Source organism: Zalophus californianus, chromosome 8, assembly GCF_009762305.2.
Source record: "Zalophus californianus isolate mZalCal1 chromosome 8, mZalCal1.pri.v2, whole genome shotgun sequence".
NCBI lineage: Eukaryota > Metazoa > Chordata > Mammalia > Carnivora > Otariidae > Zalophus > Zalophus californianus.
Genome location: NC_045602.1, coordinates 140,117,498 through 140,144,494, shown reverse-complemented (window position 1 = coordinate 140,144,494; position 26,997 = coordinate 140,117,498). Strand labels below are relative to the sequence as shown.

At 60.1% G+C, this 26,997-nt stretch overlaps 4 protein-coding genes and 1 non-coding gene across 12 annotated transcripts in view; 1 reads left to right on the top strand and 4 right to left on the bottom strand.

Moving 5' to 3' along the window:
* Positions 1–97: 97 nt before the first annotated feature.
* On the bottom strand, positions 98–13,581 carry ZGPAT (zinc finger CCCH-type and G-patch domain containing). Of its 3 annotated transcripts, none has more exons than XM_027620928.2 (7): positions 13,324–13,581; positions 11,226–11,848; positions 2,608–2,741; positions 2,279–2,434; positions 1,246–1,365; positions 757–1,156; positions 98–523 (listed from the first exon to the last, which is right to left on the bottom strand). In XM_027620928.2, the coding sequence occupies exons 2-7, from the start codon at positions 11,783–11,785 to the stop codon at positions 385–387; spliced, it is 1,509 nt and encodes a 502-aa protein (XP_027476729.1). In that variant the 5' UTR covers positions 11,786–11,848; positions 13,324–13,581; the 3' UTR covers positions 98–384. The 3 variants fall into 3 exon arrangements, with proteins under 3 accessions (XP_027476729.1, XP_027476727.1, XP_027476728.1); XM_027620926.1 differs by lacking the exon at positions 13,324–13,581 and adding an exon at positions 12,272–12,407; XM_027620927.1 differs by lacking the exon at positions 13,324–13,581 and adding an exon at positions 12,167–12,306.
* LOC113938765 lies at positions 6,271–6,377 on the bottom strand. Its single transcript, XR_003524972.1, has one exon. It is a non-coding gene; the product is annotated as a U6 spliceosomal RNA (small nuclear RNA).
* On the top strand, positions 12,401–20,018 carry ARFRP1 (ADP ribosylation factor related protein 1). Of its 2 annotated transcripts, XM_035728991.1 has the most exons (9): positions 12,407–12,533; positions 13,045–13,143; positions 13,349–13,436; positions 13,600–13,682; positions 16,550–16,596; positions 16,919–17,000; positions 17,204–17,274; positions 17,990–18,090; positions 18,162–20,018. In XM_035728991.1, the coding sequence occupies exons 2-8, from the start codon at positions 13,051–13,053 to the stop codon at positions 18,063–18,065; spliced, it is 540 nt and encodes a 179-aa protein (XP_035584884.1). In that variant the 5' UTR covers positions 12,407–12,533; positions 13,045–13,050; the 3' UTR covers positions 18,066–18,090; positions 18,162–20,018. The 2 variants fall into 2 exon arrangements, with proteins under 2 accessions (XP_027476737.1, XP_035584884.1); XM_027620936.2 differs by lacking the exon at positions 16,550–16,596 and having other exon boundaries at positions 12,401–12,533.
* On the bottom strand, positions 19,969–21,632 carry TNFRSF6B (TNF receptor superfamily member 6b). Its single transcript, XM_027620933.2, has 3 exons — positions 21,097–21,632; positions 20,772–20,975; positions 19,969–20,396 (listed from the first exon to the last, which is right to left on the bottom strand). Exons 1-3 carry the CDS (start codon positions 21,524–21,526, stop codon positions 20,113–20,115), a joined length of 918 nt encoding a protein of 305 aa, XP_027476734.1. The 5' UTR covers positions 21,527–21,632; the 3' UTR covers positions 19,969–20,112.
* A 629-nt stretch (positions 21,633–22,261) lies between these two features.
* The window catches only part of RTEL1 (regulator of telomere elongation helicase 1), a 28,182-nt gene continuing 23,446 nt past the window's right edge, over positions 22,262–26,997 (bottom strand). For 2 of the 5 annotated variants that reach the window (XM_027620917.1, XM_027620918.1), the window contains 9 exons: positions 26,632–26,792; positions 26,002–26,100; positions 24,476–24,674; positions 24,158–24,298; positions 23,581–23,694; positions 23,137–23,370; positions 22,893–23,054; positions 22,490–22,808; positions 22,262–22,401 (listed from right to left, as the gene is read on the bottom strand). In XM_027620917.1, coding sequence (XP_027476718.1) covers positions 22,296–22,401; positions 22,490–22,808; positions 22,893–23,054; positions 23,137–23,370; positions 23,581–23,694; positions 24,158–24,298; positions 24,476–24,674; positions 26,002–26,100; positions 26,632–26,792 — 1,535 coding nt within the window. In that variant the 3' untranslated portion in view covers positions 22,262–22,295. The remainder of the gene's footprint in view (positions 22,402–22,489; positions 22,809–22,892; positions 23,055–23,136; positions 23,371–23,580; positions 23,695–24,157; positions 24,299–24,475; positions 24,675–26,001; positions 26,101–26,631; positions 26,793–26,997) is intronic. The other 3 variants (XM_027620919.1, XM_027620920.1, XM_027620921.1) reach the window with 3 other exon arrangements.

The window sequence follows — 26,997 nt, the reverse complement described above, 5'->3', positions numbered from 1 at the left end:
GCAGCGGCCTCACTCAGGGCCCCTCCAGCCCGGCCCCATGGCCCTGTGCAGAGACCCCTCTGCCCCCAAAGACCCCACAAGCCAGCTGAGCCTTCACTGAAAGACACAACACGATCACTTTAATGTCTTTGCGAAGGAGACCCCCTAAGACACTGGCAGGTGGGTTCAACGGGCAAGTAAGTGTCCAGACGTGACCCCTGCAGCCCCTTCTCCGTTCAGTAGTGTCCACAGGCCCTGGGCCAGGGAGAAGGCTGGCCATGGGGGCTAGTCTGGGAGCAGGGGGCCCCTCTTCAGTAGCATCTAGTTGTCGGGTGACAGCTAGTCTTCCAGAGGGCAGCCAGGAGCCGGGGGCCCTGAGCTCCATCCGCTGCGCACACAGGAGCTCTAGAACTCAGTCATCTTCTTGTGGGTGTCCGCTTTCCTCTGCTCGCGCTGCAGGCCTGCCTCCTGGGCCTGGAGCTGCCCCAGCTCCCGCTGGGCTCCCATCAGCCTCTCCCGCAGCTGGGCTGCCGTCACACTGTGCCTAGACAGGAGCCCGCCGTTCAGCATGGGCTGCTGGGCCACCGGCACGAAGCCCCCACAGTGCTGTGGCCACTCCCCGTCCTCCTCCAAGCATCAGACCCTCCTCAGACAGCCACCACCCTCAGGGCAGAGCAAGCTCCTGTGTGGGACCTGTGGGCTTGATGCCCACAGCAGGGCTGAAGGCACTGCCACCCTGGGGTATGCCCTCTGCCCTGGGTTCGGCCCCACACGTACCGGCCGGTGTTTCGGGCAAGGGCCTTCTGGATGCCCTGGATGTCCCGCTGGGTTTGCTCAATCTTCTTCTCAGTCTGGAAGAGCTGCAGGCTCAGGGCCCGCTTGGCACTCTTGCTGGCATGGTACATTTCCTTGCCACTCCTCCTCCCTGGGGGGGCCCCCCTAGCCTCCAGGGCCCCAGGGGCCCGGTACTGCAGCTTTTCGTTCAGAAAGTCAAACACACTACGAGGGGGAGGACGCCCACCCCCGCTCCCCCGGCATCTCGGGGGCCTCCGGGTGCCAGGCTTGCTGCCCTTGGGCCTCTCCTGCAGGATCTCTGCGCACTGGTCCAGCGACTTCCCTCGAGGAAGCACCACAGCATGGATGGGCTCCACCCGGCCCTCTGCATGTCGGCCCAAACCTGAGGGCACACAGGACTAGTGCTGCTGCTGCTGGACCTGAGCGGGGCTGTGGTCGCCCCCTCCCCTCCCCAGGGCAGCACACACTCACCCTTGCCAAACTCGTAGCCCATCTTGGCCAGGAGTCTGGAGCCAATGCCCCGTGTGTGCACCTCCCAGCCAGCAAAAGCGGAGCTGCAGGTCCCGTGGTCGGCAGCACCAGGTTCCACCACTGTAGGAAACAGGGCAGTGGCTCGGCCCCACTGGACGTGGAGCACCCTGGGCTCCAGCCCATGTTAGCCCAAGAGCTCAGCTCTGGCCCAGGGCTGTGATGCCCGGCACCTCCATCGACTGCTCAGACCTGTTGCCGGCACATGACTCTAAGGCCGAGCACTGGCAGAGTGGGGCAGGGTCTGCTGCAGCCCTCCCCACACCTCAGTGCCACCCCCGCAGGTCACATGGCAGCCCCTCCCCCCCTGGAGCCCTCCCCTGACCCACCTTCTCAGGCAGTGAGCTCCCCTCCTCCCCTGGTAGAAAGTCACCGCCGACTTCATGGCTCAGTCCTCCCCGCCGCCCCCGTGGACACGGGAGCTCAGAAACCACCAACTCACAGAACAGATTCCACAGGAGTACCTCCCCTGTACAGCCTAACTGACCCCTCGGGAAGGCCGGACACCTCCAGCTATTCCTGAAACTCTCCGGTCCCTGCCTGTCCGGACCCAGCCTCCCCTCTATCCACCGGACACCTGGCCCATGGGGAGACCACTGGAAGGGGCTGCTCCTGCCTGCACTCCACGCCCACCGGCCCTGTCTTACACGCCGACTTGTGTGTCGGCCCTGCCTCGGCACACACGCTTCGGTATGCGGGGGTGTGGAGTTGTAACCCTCACATGTGCTCCCTGAAGACAAGGGCCAGGTCTCTGCCTCTGTGGGTCTCAGGAACTTCCCCCCCCGCCCAGCCTGCACACGCTCCCTCATTTCCCCCACCTCCTCAGGCATGAGCGCCCCCTCTGCTGAGCACAGCCCACCTCCCTGCAGTCACACTGTCCAACTGTCTGTTTCGACGGTCACAGGCCCCACCAGCCGGGAGCCTTGCAGGCCGACTGCTGCACTAGGGCTCCTGGGACCCTGACCTACTGCCGTACCTCTGGCGTAGCTGGGGTCATCTGCGTCGCCGCTGTCGGAGTCCGAGGACCCTGCGGGGTCCGTGCGCAGTGGGGGCAGGATGCCGTCCCCCTCCACCACAGCCTCCTTCAGCAGCAGTGAGTCAAACCTGACTGTGTAGTAGCCGTTATCCACATCTGGAGGCAGGGAACAAAGACAGGCCGGGTCAGTGGCCTCAGCAGGTGGCAGGAACCACGCTGAGTGCTGGAAGGAAGGTGGGACGGAGGTTGAGGGTGGCCTCGCTCCACTTGGGTGTGGAACGGGGCTCTTCAGTAAGAGCTCCGTCTGAGAGGCCTGTGGGCAGCCTCACCGGTTATCCGAGCTGGGTACCAGAGGCCATCCTGCTGCTTGGCCAGACATGCAGAGCCGGCCCGGAGGGAGCTCAGGTCTGGGTCCTGGAAGGGGCGCAGCTCGTCCACAGAGACCACCTGCCCATGGGAGAACCTGCCGAGACAACCACAGGGGACGGGCTCAGACACAGTGCACTAGGGGCAAGTGAACCCAGGAGAACCAAGTCCACCTGCCTGGGCACTGCCATGAAGGGAGGGAGAGACGGGAGACAAACGGGCACACGTGCGTGTGCACGTGTGTACACACATATACCCCTGCACACAAACACAGGCAGGTATACGCACAGACACACACTCTCGTCTTTGCAGGATGGATCCGGCCATGCCGAGGACAAGATGCTTTGCACGACTCTCCAGCTTTCTGGGTGAGAGTAACGATGTGGTGGGCAGACACCCGTGTGACTAAGGCTCCCCATCGCCTCTCCACCAGACAGGAGGCCCCAACACTAACAGATAATCAAGGCAGGTGTGTTTGTGTGTGTGCGCTCACAGGACTGAGTCCTTCCCAAACCAAGTGGGAGAACACAGTTGGAACAGTGATGTCCTGACCTTTAGATTTCAGTGAACCAGTGAGATTAAAACCAAAACTGAGAGAGGGAGGAGGGGGGGAAGAAGGCGAAGAAAGAGGAAGAAATGTGGGCACAAAGGACTCAAGCTTCAACTCTGCCAAATAAAGGCATGAAAGACTAACCACATATCCACTGTACTGTGCCAGCATTTCAAAGAGGAAACTGTTTTAACCCTACAAGAGCAATCAAGGACTTGTATTCACGCTGCGACGCAGAGACAGTGCAGCCACGGCAAGTCCTTCCAGGCAGAAATCGGTGGTGGCACAGGGGATGGAAAGGGTGGGGTTCCACCCTCTCACGGGTGGACAAAGATGGCCTCAGACACCTCCCCTGGCAAGATTCTGGGCAGTTCCTTCTGCCTGACTGTCCTCAGGCCCACAGGACGATGCCAATGACTGAGCAGCACCAGCATCTGCAAGACCAGGCCCCAAACGCACTGCAGTGGTGACTCTGCTTGAAGATCCTCGTTCAACCAAGGAGTAACACAGTGTGTTCAAAAGGGGAGGCCAACAGCCAGGACTGAGCTCAGCCAAATACCCACTCCCACACTCCCACAGACGCGTGCCTCCACAGACGCGCGTGCCCACTGACACCCATATCCCCCAGACGGGCCTGCCCCCCAGATGCCCCCCCAGACATGCACCCCACAGACACACGTGCCCCTGGACACACATATCCCCCTCACGCCTGCCCCCACGGACATGTGCACCCACACACATCCGCAGATATGCACCCCACAGACACGCGCATCCCCAGACACATATATCCCCAGACACGCATGCTCACACAAGCCCCCACAGACACACCCCACAGACAAGCGCACCCCAGAAACATGTGCCCCAGACACATGCCCCCCACGCCCCAATAGACACACACACACACACCCCAGACACGCCCATGCACCCTCAGACACATGCACCCCCCCCAAGACACCACCAATTAAAATTTCTCTGCAGGAATCTTCAGCGATAATAGAAGCCTGAAAATTTGGTATACTCCTTAACCTGGGAAAGCACGTCTAAGAAATGATTCTAGAAAAATAATAACGAAAGTACGCAAAGATTTGGCTCAAAGGATGTTAACCAAATACCAAAAGACTTGGAAATAACCTAAGTTTCCAACCATGGGGTGTAGTTAATGGCATATCCGTAAAATGAATTTATTTATTTATTTATTTATTTATTTAAAGATTTTATTTATTTGTTAGAGAGAGACAGCGTGGACGAGAGAGAGAGTGAGCAAGGGTACAAGCACGGGGAGCTGCAGGCAGAGGGAGAAGCAGACTCCCCACTGAGCAGGGAGCTCGATGCGGGACTCGATCCCAGGGCACTGGAATCATGACCTGAGCCGAAGGCAGACACTTAACGACTGAGCCACCCAGGCGCCCCTATAAAATGAATTTAAAACTAAGACAATGAGCAAATTGATCAATGGAATGAAAAGGAGCACCCAGGAAGAACACCGTGCACACAAAAAACTTCCTATGTGACTGAGAAAATACTACACACAAGTGAGGAAAGGACACACTACTGGTTTCATAAGGAAAAGATTAGAAACTGGTTTCCTGTGTTAAAAACCCCAACTCAATTACCTACCTCACAACATTCATGGAAATGCACTCCAGAATAAACAAATCTTGAACCTGAAAACAAGTATTTAGAACCATAAAGAAGATTCTGAGTTCCAGCTGTGGCCAAGTATAGAAAAACAAGGCTAAAACTGAGCAAAGTGGTCCAAACTCACAGCTTCAGAACTCTGGAAATGAAACGAAACAGACAACACGCTGGTTAGTCATTATTTTTGAAAAGGTGCCCAACTTTGGGACAGAACGGGAGGTGGGAATGTCTGCAGCCTTCACAGTGGGGGAAGCTTCCTGCTTGCCCTTGGGGTGGGGGGGGAGTATGGAAGGGGTGAGACCCAGGGCTATGGTGGCTTGTGGGCCCAGCTGGAGTGGGCCCTGCTGTTTACAGGGGGTATTTAGCAAATACCTAACAGGTACTTCAGGACCAGAAAATTAAACAACCATGTAAGAGCCCCACCCTCCAAACACCCCTGCTTCTCCAGGAAACATTGTGCATGCATCCGGAGCTCCAGGAGATGCCAGGGTCAAGTGAAAGTCAAGAGAGATGGGGGGCTGGCTGAACTTGGAATGTGCCCCCCAGCCCACAAAGACTGATTGACCGATGGGGGAGAAGCCTTGTGGGGGAAGCCTTTTGGGAAAGAGTGTTTGAGAATAACCTCTGCTTAAATCATTGGCTGGCCGCTAAGCCACACAGACACAGAAGTGACTCCTGAAAAGCCAGGCTAAAAAGTAAATATAAATTTAAAGATCTGAGTAGAGATACCAGAAACTGCTATGAGGGGACAGACTTCATAATTTACATCCGGAAAACATACCAAGATAAAACGAAATACTGAGGAAAATGATTCAGAGTCCAGAGTTGCTACAAGATATTATCTGAAATGTACAGTTTTCAATAAAATTTAGGAGACAGGCAAACAGTAAAGTGTGACCCATACTTAGGAAAAAAAGCAGTTGATAGAATCTGAGTGGGCCCAAATGTTGAATCTTGCAAAGACCTCAAAGCAGATAGTCTAAGGATGTTCAAAGAACTAAATGAAAACATAGTGACAATGATTTAGGAAATAGTGAATCTTAAAACATACGTAGAAAATATATAAAAGGAATAAAGTGGAAATTCCAGATTTGAAGTCAGTAACTGAAACGAACAACTCACTAGATGGAACATTTCTGGTTTCCAGTCTGGTGTGTAAGAAGCTGGGAAGTTGCCCCTTTGTTCTAACCACAGGTAAAAAGCTGAAAATGAAAAAAATCACTAACTCTTCTTAGATCCATAAGAGAAGAAAGGTCACAGGGCAAACTGCTATGCCAAATTTGGAGAGACCAATAGGCAGATATTGGGAATCACAACTTACCAGCACAGTAAGCCCCCGGCAGGAACCACTGCAGGATCCAGGGCTAGAAGGGCGACCCTGACTGTGACTGAGGGCTGCTTGGTGGCTCGGTATGGACAAGTCTGGGGGCTCTCACACTTTTTCTTTTAAGGTTTTATTTCTTTGAGTGTCATCCTTGCGCAGGGGCCATGCTAATCTTCTCTGTAGCGTTCCAATTTTAGAATATGTGCTGCTGAAGCGAGCACAAGGTTTTATTTCTTTGAGAGAGAGACAGAGAGGGAAAGAGAGAGAGCACAAGCAGGGGGAGGAGCAGAGGGAGAAGCAGACTCCCAGCTGAACTCGATCCCATGACCCTGAGATCATGACCTGAGCCGAAGGCAGATGCTTCACCGACTGAGCCCCCCAGGCGCCCCAGGGCCCTCACACTTCTGTGAGTTTTAGTCCAGAAGCTCTACCAGGTTCTCAAAGTGAAAACTGCAGAGGGAGGGGGAAAGGAACCATCTTGAAATACCTCAGAGCACTCTACTCTGTTCTTCTTAACAAGGCCTGTCCTCAGGGGAAGCTGTTTAACTGGAGCCTAATCTGAGGGGAGTTTTATCAGAACCTAGTTGAACTGGGGGTTAGAGAAACACCCAAATCCAGCCCAGTCCAGCCATCCTGTGCCATCTAAGTGGGGCGTGTGCATGACTGAGAAGTCCACGTGCAGTTCATAATCCGGGGGCAGAGGTTCACTAAAAGCCTGCGATCTCATCGGAGGGCTGCAGAATGCTTCCTGTCTCACATCTTACCACCACGTTACTAAAGGCCCATTTACAGGTACAGTTCCTTTAACCCCAAAACAAAGAAAATCCTGAAAGCAGCAAAAGAGAAGGCCCTCTTCATGTACAAGTGTTCCTCAATAAGGTTAACTGCCTTCTCATCAGAAGCTATGGGGGCCAGAAGGCAGTGGGATGACATATTTAAAGTCCTGAAAGGAAAAAACAAACCCTGTCAACCAAGAATTCTTTATCTGCCAAAACTGTCCTTTGAAAGAGAAATGAAGACATTCCCATATAAACAAAAGCAGAGGGAATTCATTGCTCATATACCTGCCCTACAAGGAATGCTAAAGCGAGTCCTTCAGACTGAAACAAAGGACACCAGACCATAACTCAAGCCATATGAACACTGATAAAGACAACTATATAGGTAAATATAAAAGCCAGTATTATTATTCCTTTTTGGGGGGAGGGTTTGCAACTCATCTTTTTTCCTCTGTGTGATTTAAAAGACAATTGCATGACACAATACTCATAAATCTGTATTTCTGGCCACACGAGTACAAAGATGTAATTTGTAACAGTAAGAACATGGGGGGGGTGGACTGTATGGTAGAGTTTCAGCTAAGCTGACATTATTCAAACTAGATTGTTATATTAATTATAATCCAGAGAATGTCATTGAAGGAAATAACATAAAAATATGTCCAAAAAAATCAAAGGGAATCAAAGTGATAGAGTGGAAAAAACAAACACCAAAGAAAGCAATAATGAAACTGAGAAGCAGATGATATAAGGCCTACAGAAAACAAATAGTGGGGCACCTGGCTGGCTCAGTTGTGAAGCGTGTGACTCTTGATCTTATGAGTTTGAGCCCCACATTGGGTGTAGAAATTAGTTAAAAATAAAATCTGGGGCACCTGGGTGGCTCAGTTGTTAAGCGTCTGGCTTCGGCTCAGGTCATGATCCCGGGGTCCTGGAATCGAGCCCCGCATCGGGCTCCCTGCTCGGCGGGAAGCCTGCTTCTCCCTCTCCCACTCCCCCTGCTCGTGTCCCTGCTCTTGCTGTCTCTCTCTGTGGAATAAATAAATAAAATCTAAAATAAAAAAATAAAAAAAATAAATCTTAAAAAAAAGGAAAAAGAAAAAACAAATAATAAGATACCTGAGATCAGTCTTTATCAGTAACTACTTTAAATGTAAGCGGAGTACCTAAAGACCAATTAAAAGACAACTGGAAGGATGGATAAAAAGAATGACTAAATTCTATGCTCTCTATAAGAGACTCATTTTGGAGCCCAAAGACAACAACATGTTAAAAGTTACTACGTACGTCTTTCATACAAATGTGGTAACATGAACTTTCGTTGGGGATACCTGTATAGAAAATCAGAATCTCAACAGACTGAAATTTGTCAAAATGAAATGTGTCAAATATATTGAAATCCATGAGTACATAAGGATGTTAGAAATGTTTTTTTAAAGCTAATTTATTACCTTCTCAGAATGAAAGAGAACCAATTCATTATCTTGGAAACGGAAGTAAAGAAAACAGAAAAATCCAGCATTTATCCTGCATTTTTATATGAACTGTTCCTCTGGGTAGCCAAATCACAGATGGGGGAAAGCATCTCTTTATGGCTAGTAAATAAAGATGAACAGACAGAAAGATCTCTACTTTGCAGTTCCCACTGAATCAGTGCATTAGGCTCTGATCACCGACGGCATCCATGGCTGCTACCATCACAACAGAAAAACTAGACACCAAGAATGTCTTGATGAAAGAACAGCACCTAGAGTCTTGCCAAAGAGGGCGAACCTGAATGTGGTCAGCTCCCTCGATCCAGCTGCCAGCTTGCAGAGGAACGTGCTGGACCAGTGGTGTTCAACCATGGGCCAAAGGGCCCAGTCCTTTAGCAAACTGTGAGGCCAGGAGAGGCAGGAAGAAGGGTGCGGACAGCCAGATTCGGACACAGAAGCTTTAGTGAACAAGATTATGCTACAGTGTTCATACCACAGTTACACTTGAGTGACAAGCTGGAACAAACACAAGGAGGAGACCAGAATAAAGGTCCGGAATAGTGGCCGTTTTTGGAGTTGGGAGCAGACTGCATTTGGTTTGAGGTGCGTGGAGGCGCTTCGGGGGTGGTTGGCAAATTTGCAGTGGGGAGCTGAGTGGTGACTGCTGGGAGGTTACAGTAATCCCTATACTATGTCCTCACTTCCCACATCTGATTTTATCCTACGGCAAGATAAAAAGTTAACATCTACTGTGAGCTTACAACACGTAACGTACTGTTCTAAATTCTTTGCACGTATTAATGCATTCCATTCTCCCAAAAACTACGAAAGACAATTCTCGTTTCTGTTTACAGATAAAGAGATTAAAACACAGAAATTAAGTTATGACAAACGTACGAAAAAATGCTACATCTCACTAGGATTCAAGGAAATACAAATTCAATCACGATACCATTTTCCCAGCTTTCAGTAGGCAGGAATCTGCAAGTCGGGTAATATTACCACAGGCAATTATAGAAAGAACTAGGGACTAGGAACCATACTTCATATGGAAATGGAAATTCTACATGCACTCTCTACATGGGAAATTCCCGGCAGGTACATAAGAAGACATGTACTGAGATGTTCACAGTAAATTGTTTGTAAAAAAAAAAAAATGAAAACATCAGAAAGGAACAGAATAAATAAAATGTGGCATATTCATGAGGAAAAAAACACAGCAGTTAAAATGAACTAAAGAGCTCTGTAGATAACATGGATGTCTCTCACAAACACATGCAGTGAAAAAAACAAGCTGCAAAATGAACCATACTGTATGATACCACTTGTTTTAAAAATAACACAAATATGTATTCTTTGTATACACACTGTCTGTGAAGAGCTAACATTTGCTAGAGGGAAACTGAGTTGTGATCATAGCCTCCCAGGATGGGGAGAGGCTGTGACAGAGTGGGGAGTCAAGGGCATTTCAACATTACCTATTTTGTTTTATTTTTAAAAAGGTAAAGCAGGGGTGCCAGACTGGCTCAGTCAGTTGGGCATCTGAGTCTTGGTTTCAGTTCAGGTCATGGTCTCAGGGTCAGGCTCCGTGCTCAGCAGGGAGTCTGCTTGACACACTCTCTACCTCTCCTTCTGCCCCTCCCCACCCCACACGTGCACATTCTCTCTCACAAATAAATAAATCTTTAAAAAACTAAATAAAATAAAAATGCAAAGCAAATGCCAGATAATGGCTCATCAGTCCGGTGGTGGCGAGTGGGTGTTGTAGGCTGCAGCAGTTGGGCCTAAAGCTAACAGAGCACGCAGCATGGGAAGGCACAGCAGTTGGGGGCCATCTCAAAGCTGGCCTGACCCTGGTGCAGGCTCACATGCCGCCCCTCTGAGCCAGGCAACCTCAGCCATAGGTGGGCCTACCTCTCGGAGTTGCGGCACAGATGAGTTAATACGTGTCAAACTCCAGGAGCAGTGCCTGGCCCAGAGAAAGCGGCCCAGGGATGTGTCACCCAGGGGCAGGGAGGTACCCCAGAGGGGCTAATGGCAGAAAAGACGAGAGAGGTTACTGCTTTGTTCCTTGACCAAACTGTTCACCAGCACGTGGATAGGTCCGCTTTGTGAAAACTCATCCAGTACATTTATGATGTATGCACTTTCTGTATGAACGGGACATTTCAATAAAACAGGGAAAGAAAGAAGTACGGAAAAATGCGTCAACCACCACTCTGGACCCAGCAACAGTCTGTAAAGAAAGACGATGACCAAAGAACTAGAAATAGTTTCACTGGAATACTGACAAAAAAGGAAAATGAACTACCAGACGTTTTAGTAAATATTCCTTCCAAAGAGGAAATAAAAAGGAGTAAGAGCAAAGTTATGCACTTACAGAAAAAAAGACATTGTTGCAACAATTGTGGAAATCTCAATTTGAACAAAACGTTACTGTTACATCGGTTAGGGGTGTGTTCTTAAGTATTTATAGACCAAAAAAACCCAGTAATTTCTAGAATTTGCTTTAAAACAGTCCAGGGAAACAAAAGTAAGAAAGGAGTCAGAGCCTGGCAAGGGCTGGTCCACAATAAAGCCGGGTATCGGGGTGTAGGCAGGGCGCTGCACTCTCCAGCTCCGTGACAAAGTCTACTCACAAGTTCTACCCTAAAAAATGAAACTAGTGATTGGGGGGGGGGGGCATCCTTTGACTCGAGAAAATCCAGGGATCATTCAACCGAGGACAGCGCTGCGAGGATCCACCAGCCAGCCCCACGGCGACCCCGAGCCTGCCGGCGAGTCCTCGCGCCCCCGCACGGCCCCGGGGAGTTACCTGCAGTTCTCCTGGAAGCGGCACTTCCCCTCCAGGAAGAACGGGCAGGGCTTCAAGGACTTGTGCGTGGGGTAGAGGTACAGCACCCGCACGCCCGTGGAGCCATCGTCGGCCTCTTCCGTGCCCACGATCATTGCGTTGTGGTACTCCAACGTGCCCCAGGCGCTGTAGTAGGGCGCGTTCACCTTCCTCCCGCTCCACTCCTCCTCCTCCTGCCCGGGCCCGCTGGGTTCTGGCTTTGCCTCTCGTTCAGGAGCGGTCTCCAGCTCCGCCCCGGCGGCTGCAGGCACCTCCACCCCTTCAGCAACGGCCTTCTGGAAAGCCAGGTACTCAGCATCGTCCTGGGCCGAGGGCTCTCCATCCAGCGCGGCCAGCAGCTTGCTCTTCCTGACGGACACCAGGCTGGCCTCGGTGAGCTCGATGAGCTCCTTCAGGTCCCCCTGCAGCTGGCGCAGGTCCGCCAGCTCGGAGGGATCCAGGCCGGCACCCAGCGCCAGCTCCACCTGCTGCAGCTGGGCGTCGTAGGTCTGCAGGGCGGTCTGCAGGCTCTCCTCGTCCATCCTGCAAGGACGGAAGGCAGGGGCGGGTCCCCGGGTCCTCAGCGGGAGGCGCGGGAGCCAGAGCTGCGAGGAGGAGAAGCGTCTGAGCCCCGGACTGGCCGCCCTTATTGCCAGGCCACCTGTGCGGGGCTGACAGCAAGCCCCGCACCCGCAGCGGCGCTCAGCGGCCCTCACAACTGCCTGCGGAGCCGACGCGGGGCTCCCTCCCGTTTTAGGGACGAGAAAAAGGGCTGGGGAGCTTCTCGGACCCGGCCGCTGGCCCCACAGCCGCGGCTCCCTGCCCTCCGCGCCCGGCGCCCCCCGCCCCGCGGCCCCACCCCCTCCGGCTCCGCTCCGGCCGCGGCCTCTCCGCCCCCGGCCCGTCTCCGCTCGACCTGTCACCTCGGGCCCCGGCCCCGTCGCCCCAGGTCGCGCCCCCTTGCCCGGGTCGGGCCCCTCCTCCGAGCGGGCTCCCGGCTGCCGCCATAGAGACCCCGCCGGCCTCACCGGCTAGAGCGGCCGGCGCCCCCGCTTCCGCCCTCGCAGCCCACCGGCACTTCCTCCCAAGCGCCGCCGCAGCCGCCGCCGCCGCCGGAAGTGCCTCGCGCGGGGAGCGCCGGGACGCGGCGCGCGGGGAGCGCCGGGATGGCCCCGCCCTCCGCGGGCCGCCGGCCTGCGTCCCATCGGGCTCCGCGCGAGGTCAGCGCAGGGTCAGCGCGGGTCGGCGGGGTCAGGAGCGCGGCGGCTCCGCGGCCCGGACGGGCGCGAGGTAGGCCGCGGGGCCAGTCGCCGCCTCCCGGGCGGGCGGGGCCGGGCCACGGAGCCGAGGGCGCGGCGGGGGCCTGCGGACGGGGCTCCGCCGTGAGGCCCGGTGTCCGGCTGGGCGTCGGAGGTCGGGCGCGGGGAGCCCCGGGCGGCCTCCCGCCGCGGTCGGTCCGCGCCACCGGCCGGCCGCACGGCCCCCCGGGGGCCGCCGCCTCGCCCTCCCCACGCAGCCCCGCTTCTGAAGGCCGCCGGGGGTGCCCGTTGGGAGTTGGCCGGGCACCTGCGGGGGGCGGGGGGCGGGGGCCGGCCGGGGGCGCCGCCGAGCCCGGGGAAGCCTGACGCCTGGGCCAGGGCGGGGACGGGAGCGGCCCCGCCTCCGGGGAGCTGCGCGCGCGGGGAGGGGGGCGGGGGCGGAGCGAGGGCGGCCGCGGGGGGGCGGGGGCGGCCATGGGCCCCCGCCCCCAGGGTGAGCGCGAAGCCGGGCCGGCCCGCGACCCGTGTCTCCCGCCGCCCAGGGCAGGATGTATACGCTGTTGTCGGGCCTCTACAAGTACGTGTTCCAGAAGGACGAGTACTGCATCCTGATCCTGGGTCTGGACAACGCCGGCAAGACGGTGGGTGCTTGTTCCTGGTCAGCACGCCTCCGAGGCGCTGGCGATCCGTACCCCTCGCTGCACGTTTACTGTGCGCCCCGAACCCCAGCCCCGTCGGAGGCTTTCGGCTCGTCCCCGCCTGCTGCTGTAGACCCAAGGAGGGATGTTTGGGAAACGGGCTTGGAGGGACCCGGCCCTCACCTGCCGCGCGTCTGTCTCTTCTCAGACGTTCCTGGAACAGTCCAAAACCCGGTTTAACAAGCACTACAAGGGCATGAGTCTGTCCAAGATCACGACCACCGTGGGTCTGAACAGTAAGGGGGTCCCTTAGGGCTGTGGGTTGTGGGGCCGATCCCACAGGCCAGCCGGCAGATGGTCAGCAGCTCCCGTGGGCCCCGCCGTCCAGGAGCCCCGGAGCAGCTCGTCCCTCTCCCGGAGACCAGGGCCCCGGCGTCACCTGTACCCCTCTCTCCCCAGTCGGCACTGTGGACGTGGGGAAGGCTCGCCTCATGTTCTGGGACTTAGGGGGCCAAGAAGAGCTGCAGTCTCTGTGGGACAAGGTAAGAGAGTCACCGCACACGGTTCCCGGCCATGTGCTGCCATGTTTTTCTAGGTGACACCCTCCGCCCGTCCTCACCTTCCTCAGAGGCTGCGGATTCCCCTTGTTTCTTTCTCGTCAGCAGCTTCGTTCTTGAGGTTCCCCCCGGTCTTAGTCCAGCTCCCGTGTCCTTCCCAGAGGAGCAAGGACACGCTTAGCTCCTTTTGACTTAGAGATTTTGCAGCTGATCACCATAGGACAAGACCAAAGGTGGCCCAGAGACAGGTGTGGGGAAGGGACAACGCCTGCGGGATGCTCAGCGTCACCACTGGGGCCTGAGTCTCCGTGGCTGGGCCCCCTTTCCTCTGCCTTAGGACTTGTCTTCTGTGGTGGCCTCTGACGCATCCGGGGAGGGGTCCTCACAGGCCTCTAGCCACTGCCTCCTCCCTGACATAGGTTTGGGGCACTTCTGGGACCAGTGTGATGCTCTTCCTCGCAGGCACTCCACCGGTGTGCTCATTTCAGCTCGGCTGGTGCCGGGCCCTGTGGTGCAGCAGTGAGCTGGACAGACCTAGCCTCTGCCTTAGGCAGCCCCCTCCTTGTGGAGTTGGTGCAGCCCAACACTGGGGGCACAGATGGGCCTGTCCCAACGCTGGCAGTGCTGGTGCGCTTGCCCCGATTCTGGGAGCGCAGGAGTGCTCACCCCGACGCTTCCTGGTTGTCAGATGCTGAAACTGAGCATCCAGGTCCTGAGTTTGGTTTGCCTGCAGCAGCTGGGACCCAATCACCTTTTCTCAGTCTCCTTCTAAAGCGTTCTCTGCTGTAGTTTCTGTTTGGTGGCTAGAAGGTCACCAACAGATTCTCTGGCCATTTAGGTTGGGCTGCCCTCCAGGCAGAGGGAAGCCAGGGCCTGCTTTTCTGAACCAAGACCCACGTGGAGAGGGAAGCAGGACTTGACATTCTGTCACAGAACAGGGTCTTAGGAGCAGACACCGAGACGGAGGTTGGGGTGCAGGTTGTATGTTGAAGACCAGCTCCTGGGAGGGAAGCTGGGAGAATGTGGGACTGGGCCGGGGGCAGGGTCAGCTCAAGTGGGTGGCCCAGCAGGGACCCCTGGAGGAGAATCGCTCCTCACAGCTGCCCCACATCAGGCCAAGCTGACCAGGATTCATACTGCCTGGTCCATCACCACGGTGGGCTGCCTTGGGCATCTGTGATTTGGGGAGGCGGCACTTGGGTTCAAGCACATCCTGCAGGAGCCAACAGGTTCATCCCCTGGATTCACTGGGCGCACTGCCCGCCGCTTGCTCCCACAGCTCTGCCTGGGGCACGGCTTCTCCAGGGCTGCGTCCTCCACCCTAGCTACCATGCTTGCTGGTGGTGTGGCTCATCACGAGCCTGAACCCCTGGTTGCTGAGCCCCACTTCTCTGGTTGACCTCTGGGTTCCTCATGAGCTTCCCGGCCCCCCGTGGAGCGGGCCCCCTGCCTCCGCTGTTGGGGTCGGTTATCCCTGCCAGGGCGGGGTCTCTGCTGGTCCCTGAAGCCACGGTGTCTGACGTGGCCAGCAGGCAGCCAGAGTTTGTGACTCAGCAGGTCTCTTGCCCAGTCTTTGGTAAAGGGGTGCCTTGGTGGTGACCATGCCCCCAACCCTTTAGGGCCCAGAGCTGTGAGGAGGGGCAGCAGAGCCCCCTGTGGGTCAGCAAGAGGGTGGGAAGTAGAGCTGCTGTTTCCCCTGTTCCCAGATGCTGCGTCCCAGGGCGTGGCCGCCTGCACAGTCTGGCACCGGATGCTGTGTTGGGCTTGCTATCATTTTGTCCCGGGCAGATGACGGGTGGGCCTTCCCTGTGTCCACTGCCTCCACCCAGGCTGTGTGCTGCTGCCCAGGGGTCTGTCCACATACCAGCCCTGGGGCACAGCTTCCCACACAGAGGAGACTGGTGGATTACTGTGCCTGCCACAGGGCACTTCTGGCCGCTGTCCCTCCAGGCCACACCTGAAAGATCTCCAGTACGTGGCCACGGGTGATGCTGCTGTCAGGGTACCTTGGGGTCGAGGCAGCCTGCTGTGCCCTCAGTCCTGCTCATGCTCAGCCCCACATGTCCAGCTCCCGTTGCTCTCACCACTGCCGGGCCATCACCTGACCACCCGTCTGCCTGGGCTGGGTCACACACTGCAGGGGTTGTGAGGTGACCTTCTCCCTGGGCTTGCTGCCAGCCCCACGCAGCGGCCCTTCCTGCCGTGCAACCGGCCCCCCCCCCCCCCCCGCCCCGTCACCCAGCGTGTAGGCTTGGGAAGTTGCTGTGTGTGTGACTTGGCGGCCTGCAGAACCCGGATGGCCACCTGTGTTGGGCTTCCTTCTCTGCAGCAAGCGCAGATACAAAGCTTGTCTCACATGGGATGGGTGGGAGCTTTCAGGATGCCCTGGTTACAACCTGAGAATTTTCCGGAGCTGTTAGGCCTGTTCCTCTTCAGGGTCTCGCGTTCACCAGCCGTAGGCTTGTCCTGCCTCCTGTCACGTCGTGTGTAACGTGGATTTCCCAGGTTTCTGGGCTCTCATGACAGCTGGGGCAAAGATGCTGTCTGCTTAGCAGATGTGGGCACTTCCAGTCTTCTTTTCTGATTGGGGCAGACGGCAGACTCACCCAATCTGTGGCTGCATCCCCCATCCCCACACTCCAGGGGCCCACCCCTCACATGCCCCACTTGGTGCGTCTGTCCAGTTTTGTCTGCGCAGAACTCTTCCCCAGGCCCTGGGCTCTGGCACCATTGTCGTATGCACGCCCAGGGCTGAGCGCTGTCCTGACCGCAGTCCAGCCTGCGGAGCTCCGTGTTGCTGGCCTGCCTGGTCCTTAGCCTTGCCTCTCCCCTTGGTGGTCTTTGTGACTTAGCAGCGATATGGCCACCACGGTTGCCGTCCACACTGGCACGTGATCTGGTTAGTGCCCTCCCTCTCCTTCCAGAACCGTGTGGGCTCCAGCTCCCGAGTCCTGCCCTTCCCTCAGTCCCCATCGGGCCGGCAGTCAGGCGGTTTTCAGGAGCAGATGCTGAAGTGGAGTTTGGGGGCACAGCACCTGGGAAGTGGACAGAGGGTGGTGGCCACCCCCTGCCCAAGGCCAGCAGGCCCTCCCTGAAGTCTAGGGCTGCATCGCCACTCCGCCCCACCTTCCCACCCCCTAAAGGCACCCCAGAAGGGCCTTCCGGTTGGGGAGGGGTGGCCCGGTGCCTGTGGCCCAGCACCCCTTTCTGCTCCTCTCCAGTACTACGCAGAGTGCCATGGCGTCATCTACGTCATCGATTCCACGGATGAGGAGAGGCTATCAGAGTCCAAGCGAGCGTTTGGTGCGTACAGCCTGGCTAGGGCTGGGAGGGGCTGGGGAACGGTCAGGTCCGTTGTGTCTGCAGCCTTGGCAGGAGGTTGGGCCCACACCAGGCAGATGGGGCCGTGGCCAAGAGTGAGCACACAAACTTGTAGAGAGGTGGGCAGGCCTCAGCAGTCAGAGGCAGGTGAAGGGTACTCACTGCCGTATTTCTGTGCACCCCAGAGAAGATGGTCACGAGTGAGGCGCTGGACGGTGTCCCCATCTTGGTGCTGGCCAACAAGCAGGACGTTGAGGTGAGCCTCTCATCGCAGCAACCCCACCCTGTGGTCCCCAGAGTGAGCGTACCCCATCGCCAGGAGTTGGGGGACAAGGTGCCCCCAGCTGGAAACCCCAAGCTGTGTGTGTCCCGGGTTCACAGAGCCCTCCAAGGTGCAGGCTTCTCTCCACAGGAGGGCAGGCATGGCCTATGCCTCTGCCTCTGGTGTGGCTGGAGGTGTGGCAGGGAGACCCTAGCGCAAAGGGATCCCATGGTGGGAGTCCGCTCCAACCTTGGCCAGTCTGCTGCCCTTGGGATTGCCTCAGCTGGGCAGTGGCTGCTCCGTGGCAGTCTGCTCTGTTTTGGAGGGGTTCTGCGGGGCAGTGGCTGTGCCGTGGCAGTCTGCTCAGTGGGGTGGGGGGCTCTACAGGGTAGTGGCTGCTTCGTGGCAGTCTGCAGGGGTGGAGGCTCTGCGGGGCCTGTTTGTGCAGCACGTGTGCCCTCGGGTCAGGGGCATTGGAGGTCACTTCGTGTGGCCTGCCCTTCACTTCCTGTGGACCATCGGTGCAACTTTCTTCCTCTCTCTGAGACCACTCATCGCGGGATTCCTCTAGGCAGAGAAGCCCTGAGCCCAGCCCCTCACCGCCAAGACCGTGTCCTGCCCCAGGGGCCAGGGCGTGTCCTGCCCCAGGGGCCAGAGCGTGTCCTGCAGTGCCTGGGACCCTGCTCCTCACTGCTTCGCCTTCCCCCAGACTTGCCTCTCGATCCCTGACATCAAGACTGCGTTCAGCGACTGCACCTCCAAGATCGGCAGGCGCGACTGCCTGACCCAGGCCTGCTCGGCCCTCACGGGGTGAGTGGGGCTCTTGCCCCGGGGGCTGGGGGCCCCAGCTGGCCCCCCCCTCACGCCTGCTGTCTCCACAGCAAAGGGGTACGCGAGGGCATCGAGTGGATGGTGAAGTGCGTCGTGCGGAACGTGCACCGGCCGCCGCGGCAGAGGGACATCACGTAGGCATGGCTGGTGCCCGCTGGTGCCCACGACATCCCTGAGTGCCAGAGGAGTGCTCCTGCTGGCTCCCTGCTGCCAGTCCTGGGGGTTGGGTTTGCTTGGCTCTCGGTTCTTCATTTGCTTTGTTTTTTCTTTTAAGACAAACTTTTCCTTGTGTCCGTACAAGTGTAGGTATCGGGAGGCTTCTGCTGAGGGGAGTTGGGGCAGCAGGGCCCCCACATGACCCCTGCCGGGCCTGCTGGGGTGAGGTCTCCCTTTGGAGCTGCTGCCTCAGCAGCCCTGCCCGCCTTCCCCAGGGGGTCCTGTCTGGAAACGGGCTTCCCCGGAGCTGCTCCGTGTAGCCTCCCCCCCATGGGGGAGGCCCTTGGGGTCATGACTGTCCTTGCTCTCCGTGGAGATGGGTTGGGGGCTGGTGTCCTCTTGAGGGAGGGAGACCTGGCCCCCTCTGCTGGAGGCCAGCAGGGCCCTGGGTTCTGGGCCCTCAGGACGGGGCACGGGAGATCGTCCGCTGGCCTGACATCACCTTTTGATCCCCAGCAGGAGGGGAAGGAGTGAGTGTCCCCTCTCCGAGTGTCTGTGGCCAATCTGGGACAGCCAGTTGCCCGCATTGGGGGTGGGGGTGCATGGTGGGGGCGTTGGGAAGGTGGGCTGGGTTCCCGTGGAGCCCAGGTTGGTGCTGTGCTGGGCCTTCATTCCCAGCTGGGGGCGAGGGACAGGCTGTCTCGAAACCCGCTTCCGGGCTGTGCCTGGCAGCAGGGCCCCCTCTCCGGGTGAGACTGGTCCTGGGGACCCTCCCGACATGGCCCCCGCTGGAGCTGGCTGGGGTGTGTCCAGGACGGCAGTCCGAGTTGCTGCTGGCCATCGCCCCTCCAGGAACCTGACCCCGGGTTGTGGACTCTCAGCTGTCTGGGCACAGTGACCACGGCACGAGGGGCCCCCAAGGCTGGAGCTGTGACCTACCCGGGCACCGTCTTCCTGCTTCGGCAGGAATGGCTGAGCCGGAGCCGGGCACCTGGTGGCTTCCTGAGGTCCGGTCCCTGGTGGGAGCCTGGGAGGGGTTGCTGAGAAAGGCTGAGTCTGGGCTGGGGCCGGGGAGGCAGCTGCAGGTGAGGTGACTCACAGGGAGTCGTGGGCTCCTCATGGGGATCAGGCACGGCGCTCCAGGGTCCATGGGACAGGCTGGGAGTCCCCCACGCTGCCCGGGAGCCATCCAGCCCTTCTCTGAGCTTGCCTGAGGGGAAAAGCCTTGTTTCCCAGAAAAGGTGTGGGACGCACCAGCCTGGGGGAGGTCCTTGGCTGGTCTGGTCCTGGGAAATCCCCTGCGTGCTGGGACTGGGTGGGGCTCACTTGGAGGGGCAGGGTGAGAGGGCAGGGTCTTCTGGTGGCACAGGGCACAGGCTTTTGCTGCCTGGTCCGAGCTGGGTCCTGTTGCACAGCAAGAGCCCCTAGACTTGGTGTGACCCTCCACACTGTCGTAGCTACAGAGCGTGACCTAGGGGGTCATGGAGCGAGCCTCAGGGACATCCGTGGTGTCCATAGCTGGAAGGAATGCACCTGCTACCCCCTGGCGTGTCTAACGATCCCTCCCATCAAGGGTCGGTCCCACTTGGGGCGACCAGCAGGCAGAAGCAGCGTGGGGAGCTTGAGGGCCCACCCCGGGGGGCTGTCCCCACCAGATGTGCCCACCGTGCAATCCGTAGACACACATAGTTTCACACAACCCATTTTACAAAACGGCTTTATAAAAAATAAACTTTGTTAGTGCAACAGGAGCCTAGTTGGTCAGTTGAGGTTACTTTGGTGCCATGGGGATGATGCCCACGTGGGGCCAAAGCTTGGGAGCAGAATAAACGGGGGGCAGGGTGCTCAGTGCACCCAGAAGCGTGTGCGGACACTGCGCTCCAGCCCAGACAGCCTGGCCTCCCGCAGCGCCCCCAGCAGCCGCGCCCCCAGCGCCCCAGCCTGTGCACCCCGGAGCTCCGCGAGCAGCTGCCGCAGCTTCAGCTGCAGGTCTGTGCGGCCCTCCCTCGGTGCCACCAGACTTTGGGCCTCCGGGCCCGCCAGGACCTGCCACAACCGCAAGAGCCTCTTGGAGGATATGTCCTGGAAAGCCACGAAGTCGATGACGGCGCGCTCGCACTCCTCAGCCCCTGCGGGAGGGTCAGGACGCAGTGGTAGAGGCCGCCGTCTGCCCCGGGGGGACACCCAGCAAGAGAAGTCCCTGCCCGTGGGTTCAGGGCAGAGGTGGAAGGCCGGGCCAGCAAGGAGGTGCGGGAGTGCTGGGGGGTAGGCACAGGGCTGGGAGAGGCCAGGGGCCCCAGGGTGCAAGGGTGAGATGACACAGTGCTGTGTGACCTCCAGAAAGCGGTTTAGACTCTCTGGGACTCCGTTTCCCCCGGGGGGATGGGGGGGGGGGGAGAGCATCACCTGGCAGCATTGAAACCACAAGAGGCCAGCTAAATGCTTCGTGCTCCAGGGCTGCTGTCGCCCCCCCGCTCCCCTGGCCCCTTCCGCCCCCCACTCACCTGGCCCCCCTGGCGCCACGGTGCTGAGCGGGAAGCCCGTGCAGCTCGTGCACAGGGCATCGTGGAAGGAGGAGCCCGGCACGTTGAGGACCAGGCCCAGAGCGGTGCAGTTGCGGTGGGGCTGGCACTGCTCGGAGCTGGAGCTGCTGGCCGAGAAGGTGCCAGGGGGACATGGCTGGCACTGCGTGTTCTGGCTGGGGGTGCCTGGGGACGAGATGGGGAGGAAGGGGTCAGGGGGTACCGGGGCGCTGTCCTCAGTGGTGGCTGACGTCCGAGGCCGCTACCCACCGGCCCCGCCGCCCCCCCGGCCCCCCCCGCGGCCCACCGGGGACAGCCACGCCGGTGCCGGGCGGGCAAGGGGCGTGCTCCAGGCAGAAGCCGGCGTGCGCGAAGAAGCCGGGGCGGCAGCGGCAGGCGCGGTTGTGGGTGGCCTCGCAGGGCCGCGCCTCCTCCTCGCGCTCCCCGCAGATGACGTTGCAGTAGCGGCAGCGTTCCAGGTAGTTCCAGAACTGGGTGTAGTGACGTGGAGGGCACACACCGCACATCGTGGGGGTGTCCCGGCCGCACGGCCGCTGCACGAAGGTGCCTGGGGGGCACTGGCTGCACACCAGCCACTCCCGGGTCTCCGCGTCCCGCCACGGGTAGGTGAGCGCGCCCGCCGCCGCGGCCGTGTGCGCCGCCAGAGCCAGCAGCAGAGTGGGCAGCGCGCTCGGCCGGGTCAGGGGCGGTGCGCCCCGCCTCTCCGGTGTCCACATGGCTCTCCCTGGGGCAGCGGCTCGGCCTCCGCGGTGCCCAGCAGCAGGGACACACCAGGACGACGCGCCCGGGCACCGGCAGCCCCGCCCTCGGCCGCTGCCGCCCCACTCTGACGGGCTGTGGTGGTGGCCTATATGGGCTGGCCTTGCCACGCCCCTGGGGGAGGGCTCACGACCTCCGGGGGGCCACACTTTGACCCGTGTCCCGGCTCTCCGCAGCGTCACCACCCCGCGGTCCCTCCCTCACCAGGAAGCCCCCTCTCCCTCCCTCCCCCCGTCTGGCGCCAGCCGGCTTGAGAGCGGAGTCCAGGCATCGGGCCTGTGAGGGCGCCCCCCTGCACCAGGACCAGCAGCGGGGGTGCTGCGGCGTGGGGATGTCCCAGGCTCTGCTCCCCTCGGGTGTCCTGCATCTTCCCACCCCGCTGGGCGGACCAAGTGCTCGGCATGCCCTTGCGGGGGCAGGGTGTGAGGGGGACCCCACTCAGACGCCCACATCTTCCCAGCACCCTCAACCCCTCCGCCAAGCCCCAATACGGTGTCAGCAACTTTATTAGACAGCCGGTCACCTGATTAAAAGCAGGTCCACAGCCCACCCACGTCCCACAGAGGAGGGAGCAGAGAGCCCCCCACCTTCCAGTCCTGAGCACCTGACGCTCCACCCACAAGCCGGCAGCCAAGGGAAGTGAGCCAACCCACCCCAGACCCCAAGGTGGCTTCGGGGCGTCTAGGCGGGCGCAGACCCCTCAGGGAGACCCGTGTCCACGCGGTGTCAGCCTGCCCCAGGGTTGCCATGCTCACTGGGGCTCTGGCCAGAAGACCTGCGTGATGCTCTGCTTCCTGGCAGGGGCATGGCAGGCCGGGCATGTTCTAGAAGCCTGTGGAGACAGGGAGCACTGCACAGGCGCCGCTGCCCGCCCCTCCCCAGCCCACCGGGTGGGGGACAGCTGCCCAACCGCGGCCAACCTGGAGGAACTGGCACCAGCAGGCCCGGCAGCGCTGGAAGTCGCAGGAGGGGCACTGGAAGGGGACCGTGTCCTCTGCCCTGCAGCCAGGGCACGCCAAGCCTGCTGCGAGGGGGCCGCTGTGAGCATGCCGCAGCTCGTCCACCCCGCGGCCACCACTGCCTGTGGCCCCTCCCGAGACCTACCCGACTCGGACGGGGCGTGCCTGCGGGTGGCGCTGGGGGGCTGACTGGGAGCCCCGCCATCCCCAGCCTGCCTCCGGGTAAGGCAGGCCGACAGCCTGCTCTGGGTCCTCCGGGGTGTCTCTTGCTGGGGGGGCCCTGGAGACAGAGGGGCGAGTCTGACAGGCGGCTGGGGCTTCTCTGCCTGCTGGGCTGAGTGGGGGTCGGGGGACACTGGATTACCTGGCCTGGAAGCACCGTGTGCGAGGTCGGGAGGCACAGTGGGGCTCCCCTCCTGGGGGCCTGGCGGCCCAGTACCTGTGCTCCGGGCAGCCGGGCCCATCAGGTCTGTGCACGTCTGCCGGAAACGCCGCTTGTGGTGGGGTCGCAAGAACATGCCAAACCCTGTCGGGGGAGGGTCAGGCTCAGCCCTGCCCCCAGTCCCTCCCAGCACCCCCCACTCCAAGTCCCCTCCGTGGCCACTTGCTCTGCAACAGGGGCAAGTCCTCAGGCTTTGAGGTTGTGAGTGCGGCCACCACGGCCACCACCTTCTCGAAGTCATCGTCCTGTTTGTAGGCGGTCAGTGCCGCCAGGAGCTGGCTGCAGCCTGCGGACCCCAGGGCATTTCGGACATCCGCCAAGTAGGCGCTCACAGCAGGCTGGCCTTGCTTCTCTGCGCCGGGGGCTCTGCACCCCTCCTTGGGACAACTGCTGGGCTCTCCTGGTGAGAAGGTAACAGGTCTTGGACCACGCCAGGGGTCTGGGGGCCCAGAGAGCTCCACGGGCGTCCTGAGAACCCCTTCACACCAGCCGCCTCCCTCGCTCTGGAGGTGCAGAACCAGAAGAGGCCCCCGCCCCCACCCCGCCCCACCCCCCTGGAGACTCCTCCCCGCCAGGGGTCTTCATCTATTTCTGGTTCAGGGACGGGTACCTGCAGGGGCTGGCCCGGAGACCAGGTGGGGTCTGCCTTGGTTCAGGTGCTGTCCGGGGTCCAGCTGCCTGGCTGCACCCTGGGACAGGGTCAGCTTTGAGTCCCACTCCTCTCCTGAAAGAACATGGACACACGAAGAGCTATCCAGCTGGTCCCCAAGGGTCTGGAGTGCTCCCCGGGGAGAAGGCAGGTCCATCCAAGGGGAGACTGAGACCACAACCCTCCTCAGGCCACAGCAGGGAGACCCAGATTTGCACCCAGGGAGATGGCATAGACACACCCCAGTGGACACCAAGCCCAGAAAGGAGAGGGGTGACTCTCAGGCTGGAAGATCCCCTCCTAGGGGTCAAGGGGTCTTCCTAAGCCAGGTCCCCATGACACCTGTCCTTGCGGAAGTCCCTGCTCAGGGGTCGGCTATGGAATGGAGACAGAAGCTCCCAAGCTCTGGAGGTGCAGGGCCCACCATGCTCGTGCGACTCACAGGGGGCCTGCGCCTGGGCCGTGCATGCTCCGGGGGGGCACACACATGCAGTTGCCTGCCCTGCTCTCGGGGGGTGGGTTTGAGGGTCCCGCTCACCACTGGGGGCCTCGGCTGCTGGTGCCCACTGCCTCTGAGGAAGGCTGTGCTCGGGCCAGAAGCCGCAGCCGCGGCCCGTCCGCTGCAGGCAGACCTCCTCAAACCGCTGCTTGTGGTGCGGCCGCACGAACTGGTAGAAGCCTGTGGGGAGGGGCGTCTGGGCTTGCGGGCTCCACCGTGCGGCCAACATGCTGAGCCGGGGGCTCTGGGATCACGGGCCACCCCCCCACCTTCTCTAGGGACCCTGGCGCCCACCCCCTCCAGCGGCTGTGGCACTGCCCCTCCCCCCCCACGGGTGACCGCCGCAGGCCAGAGCACCTTGGAGCAGGCTGTGTTTCTTGGGGTCCTCAGCAAAGAGTGGGCCGAGGCAGCCCAGCAAAGCCTCCAGGTCGTCGGAGCCCTTGTAGTCCTGCAGGGCCCTGGTGAAGGTGTCGAAGCTGGCCTGGCTCAGCGCCTGCTTCACGGCCACCATGAACAGCTTGGCCCTGCCCACCTGTGTCCCGGCGGCCGGCCCCTCCTGCTCAACACAGGACCAGACGCCCCATCAGCCGGGGCCACCATGCTTCCCGGAGGGGTTGCCACTACAGCAGAGAGCAGCTGCTGGGAAGGGTGCCCTCGTCCCGAGGCACGGTGACGCGGGGCTGGAGGCAGGGGATCGTGGCGGCTTCAGTGTAAGGCCGACGTGCCCCTCTGGGAGCAGAAGAGGCCAAGTGCAGATCTGTTCACCCCGGGAGGGGGCTCCGGGCCCTCTACCACGTCCCCTGCACCCATGCAGCAGGCGGCCCTGGCTCAAGGGGCAGTCAGCTCACAGGAAGGGGTCCTTCTTGACACCCCCACGCCTCCTCTCTGCTGCACATCTCAGGCCCACACACTGGACCCCCAGCATGGAAGCCCAGAAAGCAGACAGGAGAGGTCTAGGCTCCCCAATCTCTGTCCAGCTTGGCCGGATGCCAAGGCCCCTGGCACCCTGCCCACTTCCCGACAGCAACAGTCCCCCCCCCACAGCCCCGCCCAGTTGTTCCCAGAAGCTGAGGGACATGGACAAAGACAAGTGGTGCATGGGGCTTTCCAGAGCATTCCTGGCTCAGATTAGCTCAGGGGCCTCTGAGGCTGGCTGAGAAGCAGGCCCTCCCCGCAGCTGGGCACGTTAGCGCCCACACATGAGCACTGACTGGGGGAGCTGGTCTGGCTGCAGGCCCCACACCAAACCTGACTTCTGTCCAGCTGGACCCTGGCGTACCATCCATAAAGTGCTCTCCCAGAAGAGGAAAACTAAATGCGAGGCCCAAAGCTGACCACGAGTGCGCAGGATTCGAAAGTACGGAGGAGCCACCCCAGGTCGAGGAGACACCGTGGGGCCTGGGGAAGGCGAAGAAGGTCAGGCAGGGCAACGCTGCACGGCTGGGGCGCGGGCTGCTGCTGAGAGCTCTACGGGGGGCTGAGATGCTCTCACAGTAAGAAGTTAAAATGGCAAAGAGACTTGGAAGCTGTGCGGGGCAGGGCCCTGACACAGAGCGGCACAGATGCTGGGAGGCAGCAGAGACCATGCAGCCTGAGCCCAGGGGGCAGAAGGAGGTCCTGGGAGTGGTCAGAACAGGCTCATCCACGAAGACAGGAGGCTGAGAAGATGCTCATTTAAACGTTCCAGCCAAACAAAGGCGGGGATGGCGCAGGCCTCGGACAGCCAAGGGTATGGGGCCACGCTGCCCCTCGGGAAGGCAGCAAGGAGGCCCTGCCTCAGACCCGGCCCCCCACCTCACACTCCCCGGTCAGCACCGGGGGCCATGCAGCCTGGGGCTCCTGCCCTCACCCCACCCCCATACGCATGTGGGTGCTTCACGTACCTGGCGACCACCGACCACCCTGATCTTCCTCCGCCCTGCTCTCTGCTCCTGGGCACGCCTCTTCTCACGTGGGAGAGACACGGTGGAGAGGCCTTGTGCCTGAGGGTGACACACAGTGGTCCTGGCCGTGCCCTCCGAGCCCCCAAAGCCCCCTGTGACACTGTCGGGGCCCAAAGCTGGGGAGACGGGCCCTCTCCCGAGTCAGCACAACTGGGCTCCCTCGTGGCTCAGGCAGTGAGCTGCTACAGTGCCTGGGGGGCTCAGATGGCAGGGGCGGGGTGCTACCACCCGCTGTCGCAGCTGGGCTCACCCCAGGGCCCACGGAGCGGGACACAGAAGGGCGGGGACGCGCCCGGAGGCAAGCAGGGTGCAGGGAGCTCCAGGTCCAGCCGGAGCTAAGCTTCAGTGCGAAAGCTCCAGGGGAGAAGCTGTGTCCCCCCACAGCTCGGGACCCCAGAAAGGGCTGGCCTCTGGTGGAGTAGGAGCCGGACACTGACGGGCCTGTGTCAACTCCCACAGAGCCCACAGCGGGTGTAGGGTGAACCCCAGCTGAGGGCCTGGGGCAGGGCAGGCACAGAGCGGCCAGGTGGCAGAGCGCGGGGGATCTGTCCGTCTGTGGAGCCCCCGCACCTCCTCCTCCCCAGGGGAGGCCTTGTGCCCAGGTCCCCCGGCCAGCTGCTCATTGTGCTCGAGGGCGGCCAGCAGTCCCACAGGCCTCCGCTGGGTGAGGCCTGGCTCCTGCCCATACTCCACACACAGGCTGCTCTCGGCGTCCCTGATGGCTGGCGATCCTGCGGAGCACGGGCATCAGCAGCGGAGCCCACGGGGGACGGGAGGGGGCGGTTCAAGTCAGGTCGCCTCCCCCCCCCCCCCCCCCCCCCCCGCAACACTCGGGCTCAGCCAGGCACTCTGGTCATCGGGCCAGGCGTGCCACCAGCTGGCTGGAAGCAGCCCCAGGTCCCAGCCCTGCAGGGCCCCCAACCGGCCATGTCACCC

Coding starts and splice junctions, on each gene's coding strand:
- ZGPAT (XM_027620928.2), bottom strand. CDS start 11,785: ATGGACGAGGAGAGCCTGCAGACCGCCCTGCAGACCTACGACGCCCAG. Junction 2,742..11,225: donor CGCTTCCAGGAGAACTGCAG/GTAACTCCCCGG, acceptor TTGTCTCGGCAG/GTTCTCCCATGGGCAGGTGG. Junction 1,157..1,245: donor GGGCTACGAGTTTGGCAAGG/GTGAGTGTGTGC, acceptor GTGTGCCCTCAG/GTTTGGGCCGACATGCAGAG.
- ARFRP1 (XM_027620936.2), top strand. CDS start 13,051: ATGTATACGCTGTTGTCGGGCCTCTACAAGTACGTGTTCCAGAAGGAC. Junction 13,437..13,599: donor GACCACCGTGGGTCTGAACA/GTAAGGGGGTCC, acceptor CTCTCTCCCCAG/TCGGCACTGTGGACGTGGGG. Junction 17,001..17,203: donor AGAGTCCAAGCGAGCGTTTG/GTGCGTACAGCC, acceptor TGTGCACCCCAG/AGAAGATGGTCACGAGTGAG.
- TNFRSF6B (XM_027620933.2), bottom strand. CDS start 21,526: ATGTGGACACCGGAGAGGCGGGGCGCACCGCCCCTGACCCGGCCGAGC. Junction 20,976..21,096: donor CACCGGCGTGGCTGTCCCCG/GTGGGCCGCGGG, acceptor TCTCGTCCCCAG/GCACCCCCAGCCAGAACACG. Junction 20,397..20,771: donor CGTGGCGCCAGGGGGGCCAG/GTGAGTGGGGGG, acceptor ACCCTCCCGCAG/GGGCTGAGGAGTGCGAGCGC.